The 9,225-nt window shown below is 36.9% G+C and overlaps 1 protein-coding gene across 1 annotated transcript; it reads left to right on the top strand.

The window, feature by feature from the left end:
* The first annotated feature begins 517 nt into the window (after positions 1-517).
* Positions 518-4,198, top strand: LOC109814984 (transcription factor bHLH145). The gene is made up of 4 exons (XM_020379544.3): positions 518-677; positions 1,238-1,888; positions 2,003-2,159; positions 2,246-4,198. Exon 4 carries the CDS (start codon positions 2,263-2,265, stop codon positions 3,367-3,369), a length of 1,107 nt encoding a protein of 368 aa, XP_020235133.1. The 5' UTR covers positions 518-677; positions 1,238-1,888; positions 2,003-2,159; positions 2,246-2,262; the 3' UTR covers positions 3,370-4,198.
* Positions 4,199-9,225: the final 5,027 nt, after the last annotated feature.

Genomic DNA, 9,225 nt, shown 5'->3' with positions numbered 1-9,225 from the left:
ATTTTTGTAAGAGGGAAATCATAGGCTTTTCCACCTAGAGTTTAATTTTGTTGACATGGCATATGGATTTGCAATTAGCAAATGAAGGAGATATAATATAATATATTAATAGGTTGATGGAACGTACAGAATTTGATTTTTTGCAGAGGTGGGACTTAATATAGGTGGTGATTAATTATGATGACGGAGGGGGGCAAAAATGGAATTTGGCGTGACACATGAGACATGAGACATGAGACATGTGAGCGATGCACATGATGGGATATGGCGTTGGGTGGAACGGGGACAAGGGGAAGGCACAAGGCAGAGTAACCAGAGTTGAAACCTAACCCATGGTGAAGAGATGAGAAGGTGATGATAGAAGTACCCAAGGGGCCACAGAGAGCTACTGTGGTTCATGATTGTGCACTTAATAGCTTGCGTGCACTCTTGCCCTCACGCACGCCCACGTATGAATGAGTGAATCAACCTTCCACAACACTCTCAACTCTCAACTCTCAACTCCAGTTTAATAAATTATTATTATTTTCGTCACTTCACTCGAGGGTATATGTGTCAATGCATTTTCTATATAACTCAACTTCTCTTCTTTCGTCTTGGTTACACACGCTTTGACTGTACCCAACTCACGCCTGCTCCCTCTCTCAACCGCTTTCTTCTCTCTCTTCCTCTTCCTTGTAAGTTCTTCCTCCACTTCCCCATTTTTTTTTTTTTTTCAGTCTTATGTTTCATCTAGTTACACCTCATGTGTGTATGTGTGTTTTTGTTTTGTTTCCCAATTTGCTTGTTAGTCCTAGGATAATTTGATATTTGGAAAAAAATTGCTTAGTCTTGGGGAGTTTCAATTCACGCATCTGAATATCATTAATTTCTCGAGATCTCCTCGGTAAATTTGTTTCCTTTTAGTAAAAATTACTTTTTTAAGGGTAATTCTTTCTTCCATCCCGTAACTCGATCCTCTTGAAATTTTATGCTATGTTTTTTTGTTAATAGTTGTAACTTGTATTGGTTTTGAATTTTTTTTTCACCCTTAATGAAAATTTATACCCTATATTGACTGAATCCCTGTAATTACCCTGCTCTGAAGGTTTTGTTTGGGGAATATGATTAAGAAAAAGTAGAAAGAAAGAAATAAGGGCCTAGTTTTTCTTCTTTTAATTGGTTCTATTTTGATCTGAATTAAAAGTTGCTAATCTGTGTTGATTGTTAGATCTGTGACGTGTGAATTCTGTTTCAGGGTGTTGAACGGGTTTTTGGGTGAAGGAGTAGTGGTGGCTTCCTCTTTTTTGGGATAAGGATACAACAGCATGCGGTGGTGGCTTAGTCTCTCTGTTGATGTATACCGCAAAGTGATTTCCTTGAACCTGTATTGCAAAGTTATTCTGTAACTCACAAATCGCGTGAACAAAACCTTTTCAATCTTCTCACCCATTTCTTCCTTGCCTCACATCAATGGGATCCAATTTTTTTGTTGTTGTTCCTTGTTACGTCCGTCAGATCAGCTGAAAAAAGCCACTCCATCTTGTTTCCAGCACTTGTGTTCATCTCAGTCTAGTTTGATTAGCTTTTTAACATTTTAGTTCTCATTACTTCATAGCCTTTTCTCTTTAGGAGTTTGTAGACCAGTCAAATTAGTAAAATCTTAGTTTTGTGTATTGTTCAATTCGTCAAACCGGTTTCACTGGCTTGCGAGGGTTCAGACTTCAGATTCATTGTCTCTGGGAACATCGTTGTTCTTCCATTTTGAAGGGTTGGATAAGTAGTTATGGTGTGCCAAGCAGCGAGTCAAACCAGATTTCGGGCATTGAAACATGAAAATGGAACTGCAGGGTGCTCCACCATTATAGTTAGAGTTATAGCATGCTTTCAACCTCTCACTGATTGCCAGGTATAGTATTCCAGGATTGAAGAAACTGTGATTAATTTATGATCTCTTGATTATTCTCGTGATCGTTAAGGATGACAAACTCATGATGATTTTTGTTTTTGGGTGTTTTTTCAGGCTGAATACTTCCGTCATTTGCTCAAGCCTGTCACGTAATAGTTTTTTGCTTTGTTCGTTTTGGGTTAAGCCGGTGGTTTTTGTTATTTTCCTTGTTGGTGAAAACATTACCAATAGTAAAAGAAATAGCACTTGTGTTTGAATCGTTTTTCTTCAGGTACATATTGCATTGTTTATTTTTCTATTCATTCATTTCTTTCAATCTAGGTGATTTGTTGATTCAGTGTGCTTGAAATTCTTTAGGTGATTGTTGTGGTTGAATGGGAGAAGATTGTGGAAATTGGATTCCGGAGCTGCATTTTGATTGGCAATCTCCCAATTTGAGTTCATTTGATGCTGCACCCTTTGATGTGGGGAAGCAAAATGGTACTTCTGCAGCTATGAATCCTGGTACCAACATGGTCGCAAAAAATGCTACAATGCCAGCTTATGTGTCCTCTGCTCTACCTCATTCGCAGTTAGGCCATTCTGGTGAACCTCATGGTTGGTTTTATTGTTTGCCTCGCTTTCGACAGGGCTTTACTATGCCTTCTCGAAACTTCAATGCAGAGGAAAAACTCCCTGCTGCCAAAGGCTTTACAGGCGAGGAAATTGTACAGAATGGGGAACCGGGTTTCCCTCAAAAGCAATTTCTGGTTATTGATCAAACTGGTGATCAAACAACCCTGGTTTATAGTTCAGGGTTTGGGGCTTCTATTGAGTATAATTTGAAGATGCATGGTTCTAACAATTTGAACAATGGAAATGAGTTACATTCTTTAAGAAGAGATGTGAATCATGTGGTTGGACTTGGACCAACTTTGGATGATAAAGTTGAAGAAAATCAAGAAACTTATGATGACATTGAAAGTGAGATGCATGAAGACACAGAGGAAATCAATGCATTGCTTTACTCTGACAGTGACGGTTATTCCAGTGAGGATGATGATGATGAAGTTACTAGCACAGGGCATTCGCCCAGTACAATGACCACTCATGATAACCAGGAAGAACCTGATAGGGGTACTGCTGAAGAAGTTGCAAGCTCAATCGGAGAATCAAAGAAGCGAAAGCTGTGTTATGATGATGACATGCAGTTCATGGACACTGCTAGTTCTCTGAATGGGAAAAGACCCTTTGAAATGGAAAATGATGCAGAATCAAGATGCTCTAATGGTGGCAACAGTAGCCGAGGGTCAGGTGAAATGGGTTCGTTGTCAGGTAATAAAAAGATGAGAAAGGAGAAAATCCAAGACGTTCTGAGCATTCTGCAGTACTTAGTTCCTGGTGGTAAGGACAAGGACCCAATTGAGCTTCTTGATGAAGCCATACGTTGCTTGAAATCATTGAAACTCAAGGCTAAAGAACTTGGACTTGATGCTATATAAGTTGAGGAGAATTCTTAGCCGGCATCACTTTGTCACTTATTTAGTACGTTATCTTTTGTTTGTTTTGGTTTGTTGAATAATAAACAAGGTGTGAAGATTCAGCAAGGGAAGTGGTCAGTGTGAAGTGTGACCCACTTTAAGCCCCTGCTCAATTATTAAGTTGGAAGATAAAAATGATCTGGTTTGGTGTGTGAAGAAAGAGCGAGTATTATGCCGCAATAAAGGAAAAAAAAAAATGAATGATTAGTCCATGTCTTGGGGGTTAGAGAAAGTAGCACTAACGGTGGCATGGGGTGTGAGTGTGAGCTGTGTTTTGAATGAGAAGAGTGGTTGTTCCAAAAAGTGGCCAAAAACGAGAGTGCACGCCTCTAGGCTGTTATGGGGCCCAACCTCACTTCCTCTTTTTGTAACCTTGTCGTGTTCAATCCTTTGTGGGTTTGCCTTTTCTCTGATGTAAAAATTATCACTAGCTAAGCACCTTCCCTTTTGTGAGAGAGAAAAGAAAAGATTGTGACAACTTTGGGGGAGGGCCCCCCCTGCTCCTCTATTTTCTACTTGAAGAATGCCACAGTAATGTAACTCGCTTGTGGGAAACACTGATTTTTGTGTTGTGTTTGTTTAGTGCTATTGTTGTTATTATGGTCTTCCCTCCCTTGGAGGGTGTATCGTAATTTGGTCTCATGTTAGATAGGGAGGGAGGGAGTGAAGGGTGATATCTTGGTCGGATGTAATTTAATGTAGTTGGTGTTACTGTTGTCTTTTAGCCTCTGTAGTTACGTCGCATGCACGCATTTATGATATGAGAGTGATGTGTTTTTTTAAAATTAAATTTCTATCTTGGTGTTTAAATATGATTATTATTGGCATTATTATTTACATGATTACTATGTGGATTGATTAAAATAAAAAAGTGTGAAAAGTTGTGTGTTGCTCCATGGATGGTGGGGTGATAACTGAAGAGGGACCACAGCGTTGAATTATTAGTGAGGAAGATACATATGACGTGTGTGTGCACAAGAGAAAAGAGCACGGGTGGGGTTGCGGTGAGTAGTCAATAGTCATTCTAGGTATCAAACAAAAGAAAGAATCTTATACAGTGATATATTGAAATCCATTGATTTTCCACTGTGCAAAAGAAACATGCCATTGCATGAGGCTAGAGCAGCTTCTTAGCATGGCTTTTCCTTCCTTTCTTTTCTGGGTGGAGGACAGAGAGGGTGGACTCTTGAATCTTTTTTTTTTTTTCCTTCTTTTTTCTTTCTCTATTCTGGGTTAACTTTCATCAAACATTTTTCAGTTCACAAATCATTTACAAAATTATAATGTCAGTAAACTGTCTCTTGGTGTATTAAATTGTTTCACAGGCTTCACAGTGTTCTCGTGTTTGATTTTTTTTTATGTTAAAATGATATTTGATCAACGGTAATAATGTTCTGTAAGAACAGATTAGTTCTTGATTATTACGTAAATTATGTTAAAAAAAAACTTATGAAGATAATTGTTACGTATGGTTGTTATAGAAAAAATACCAATTATTTTTTAAGTTTAATAAAGTACTAAAACTTTATCTAATATTTTGCATCAGTCTTATTTCTTTTAAATGTTTTTTTTTTACTCGGTACATTTTAAAGAATTGGAAAAATATTATTTTCACAAAATATTCGACTGACACTGTGGACATTCTTAAATTTAAGAAAACATAAATTTATTCGATTCTATTATTACTTTATTTATATATTCTATTTTAGTAATTGAACTTGTTAAAGAACAAAGCTAAAAAGCTTAAAGAAAGTATATTTTAAACATTGATGGGAAGGTTTATATTCCTCATGCGAGATTCTCAATCGAATTTGAAAACAATAAAAAATACATATTTCCTTTCCTAGATAGAACAAGAAGTTAGTTTTGTGAAAGATGTGGTTGGCCTCAACATTAATAGCAATCTATATCATTTCTAACATGATGGCGTGCTGCAAATTGTACGTAACATCTGCATTACAATTACAAAGTTTAGTGACTAAGAGCACCTCCAACGGATGGTGCTTAATGGGTTCCTTATTCTTAAGCAACGTTCCTTATAAAAAATTTCGTTGGACTTGTCTTACATGGCAGCTGGGTTTCTTAAAGTTTTTGTGAATTGCTTGTACAAGCAACAATCCTTAGCACTGACAAGAAGAATTTCATTGGTTGAAATTTATCTACGTGGACCACATTTATGAAAAAGAAAAACAGAAAAAACCATGTTCACGTCCTGTTCGTTTGTCCGGGAGGTTTGGCAACGCCGGCCCGTGTCGCCAGTGGCCGTTCGAGCGTCACCAGTCGCGCGTTGTTGGGAATATGCCTAAATATCTTTAGAAGATTAAGTTAGTTATTTATAAGAATATTTTATTTATATTTCAAATATTTAGATTTAATCTGTTCTGATTATTTTAAGATTTATTTCCTTATTTTAGAATAGGATAATATCAAATATATTTGATTTTGTATAACAAATTTTCTCTATAAATAGAGACTCATGAATAAAATTATATTATGCTCCTCTGATAAAAAAATAAGTCTTATATATAAAATATCCTCTCAAACAAATATCACAAAATAACCCCATCACGCGTCACCGGTCGCGTGTCTCCGGCAAGTCCTCTACGCCCCGCGCGGCAACCGGCCAAACCCCTCCGCCCCCGTGCGCGACCCCTCTGCCGGGCCAGAAGCCACCGCCCCCGTGCGCGACCGCCAGAAGCCACCACCCCCCATGCGCGACCCCGTACACGACCCCGTGAAGAAAGAGTGAAGGGAGAGTGAGTGACGGGAGAGTGTAGAGAGTGAAGGGAAAGTGTAGGGAGGGAGAGTGCAGAGAATGAAGGGATAGTGAGATTTTTGGTATTATGTAATTTTTTTTATTATTGTAATTTTTTTTATTATTAAAATTTTTGATATTTTTTTTATAATGTAATTTTTTGATATTTTTTATAATGTAATTTTTTTATTATTGAAAGTTTTTAATTATGAAATTTGTTTTAATTATTAGTTATTCATATTTATTTATTATTCATAATAATTAATTTTATAAAAATTTATCATAAAATATAATGTGAGGTGTCAAAAAGTGTAATATGAGTTATAAAAAAGTTGAGGTGCTTATAAGCAACTTCCATTGGAGCAAAAATTGTAAAAATATAGTATGAGTTGCTTATGAGTGACGTGTCACAGTGGGACCCATTTAAAGTGGTTGGGAGTTGCAGATGCTCTAAGGAATCGAATAAAAGTCTCCAACAAGAACACGAAAGCGAATATATTTAGAGACAAAAATTCAAGTACACATCACTTATCACATGCTCCATTCTCATTTTCCATCTCTTTCGCTTTCTTGAATTTTATTACATTTATAATTTTAAAAATGTATGATATGTACTATTGTGCACTGGATTAATTAGTTAATAGTTTAACTGTTGCAAAATTCTAATTGTGTACTTTAATTCCGTGTCCAAAGTCCTTCATTGACTCCTATTTTCATCCCACATTAAAAGTGGGCACATATAAATAGATTAACTCTATTTTAATGTCTTGATTCCTCATGTCGTATGAACTTTGTAACTGTGAGTATTTAGTAAGCCTATTGAAAAAAAAAATCAACATTTTGGTGAATAGTGATAACACATGTGGCGGCAACCATACTCATGGAACTTGGAAGCAAGCTTGTGGACTCAAATGTGAGTGAAAAAAGTCAAATACATGTTCAGGAACAGCAATGATAATCTGTAGAGCTCTTAAATTTGCACTCAAGAGCTTTCTTGGATGTTTGATATTGGTGGAATGAGATAAAATGGGATGAAATATAATGAATTTATTATATTATCATTTTGATATTTATGGAAGAATGAAATAAAATCAAATTCTTCACTAGGAAAGTTTAAGAAATAATAAGACCCATTAGTAAACACGAAGTTAATTTTATCCTATATTTTTCAAATAAGAGGAAAATAAATAGGCACAAGAGGCAGTGAAATAAATTCATTTGGTCACTGTTGGGCTTACTTGAAGATCTGGGCTGATTCGCAGATCAAACAACTCGAAAAGCACACTCATGAAGTTTAAGGAAAGTATCAAAGGCTTAAGTTATCTGTACTCGAAATATACTCGAATCAATGAGCCAAATCGAATTGAGAAGTGCTCGAAAAAGTGGGAATTACTGAAGGATTCCAAATAAAGTAATTACCTTAGAACAGTCAGTTGAAAAGTGATCGAGGATGTCTTATGGATGCACTAGAGCGGTTATTAAAAGCACAGAAATAGAACACGTGGGAAAGGCGGTTAGAAGTTACATACGAAGAAGTTGCATAACTCATACCCACGTCAAGCATAATGGATAGCGGTTACACCCTACAGCACTCAAACTCAAATTTTAACCGTTATTGAGTCAGTTTATAAATAGAAGTATTAACCTCGTGCACAAGGTCGGAAAACTCATACTAAGACTGTAATCTGAAGCACTCTTTTGCCTGCGCATATGGCTTTCGTGCATGAGATTGTTTTTGGGTATGGTTTCTTCTCGGCCACATTTCTTTTCTCTTTTTAGGAGTAGTTGTAGTGTAATTCGTTCTTCCTATTATCTATTATTGTGTAGTTCTAGTATTCTGACATTGTAATTCCTGTAAATTATGCAAATGAACCATGATCTGTATTGCAAATGTATCCATCGTTCATTATGTTCATTTAAGGCTTTACTTTCATGAATTTAATTACTTGTTGGTCATTGATGAATATTTAGAAACAAGTAACGTTTAAATTTTTCTGCTCGATCTCGCTTTACATCAACGTCTCAAAACGAAATATACCTAAATTGAAACGTGTGTCGTGCTAGTCTAAATATAAAGAACCTATAAAACTAATTCCACCGTAAACAAATTGGCACGCCCGGTGGGACCTGTTTAAGGAAAGTATCATAACATAATTGGACTAGTTTTAGGTGTGTGAGTTGCATGAGATTAAGGAGTGGAAGAACAATGTCTACGTCTAATAGAGAAACAGGTACTAACAATAATAATCACGTAGATGTAGAACAAGCAAATTCTAATCCTGATAATGTGACTAATGTGACCAGGGGGGCAACGTCTTCATCCCCTGTGTTACTCGAAAACACAGCTAGGCAAACAAATGTTACTCCGGAACTAGCGAATGTCACTAGGGAATATCCTTGGGGTATGCCACAGAATTGGCGAAATACCCAACCTGTGCATGTCGAAATGCCAATACCGTTAATAGGACCCAATTCACAAATGCATGTATCCCCACAGGGATATAATCCTGGGCCGAATGGCATGGGTTTTGTTATGCAAGACCCGTATCAGCATATAGGAACAAGTCAGGAGGGTTCTTTGATTCGACAAGGCAGTTATGTACCTACGAGTATTAGTAATCAAGCCATAATGGCTCTTCGACAACCAATGGACCATAGTAATCATGACATGGTTAATTTGTTGTCAACTCAAATGCATAATATTATGACTCCTCTGTACGAATTGATAAACCAAATAAGGGATAGATTAGGTAATGGACCTCCTTCGAGAGCAATGAGTGCAAACCTGAACGAAATGGAAAACCCTGGGGGGCATGGAAATTTTCATCAGAACGTAGTTCGACCTAATAGGAATCCTAATGATAACTCAGACGAAATGGTAGAAAGAATACTGAATAGGCACGGATTCGATGTTGGTCGAAACGAGCGTCCTTACTTTGTGTCAGCCTTCCCGGATTATATAACTCAGGTAGAACTACCCCGAGGAATCAAAGTACCAAAATTTTCAAAATTTGCGGGAGAATTGACCGAGTCAACAGTCGAACACATAGCTAAGTACGGGG

This window comes from Cajanus cajan, chromosome 9 (genome assembly GCF_000230855.2).
Source record: "Cajanus cajan strain Asha chromosome 9, NIPB_CcT2T_4, whole genome shotgun sequence".
NCBI lineage: Eukaryota > Viridiplantae > Streptophyta > Magnoliopsida > Fabales > Fabaceae > Cajanus > Cajanus cajan.
Note: the sequence above shows the minus strand (reverse complement) of the source record. Positions and strands in the feature narration are given on the sequence as shown.

Coding starts and splice junctions, on each gene's coding strand:
- LOC109814984 (XM_020379544.3), top strand. CDS start 2,263: ATGGGAGAAGATTGTGGAAATTGGATTCCGGAGCTGCATTTTGATTGG.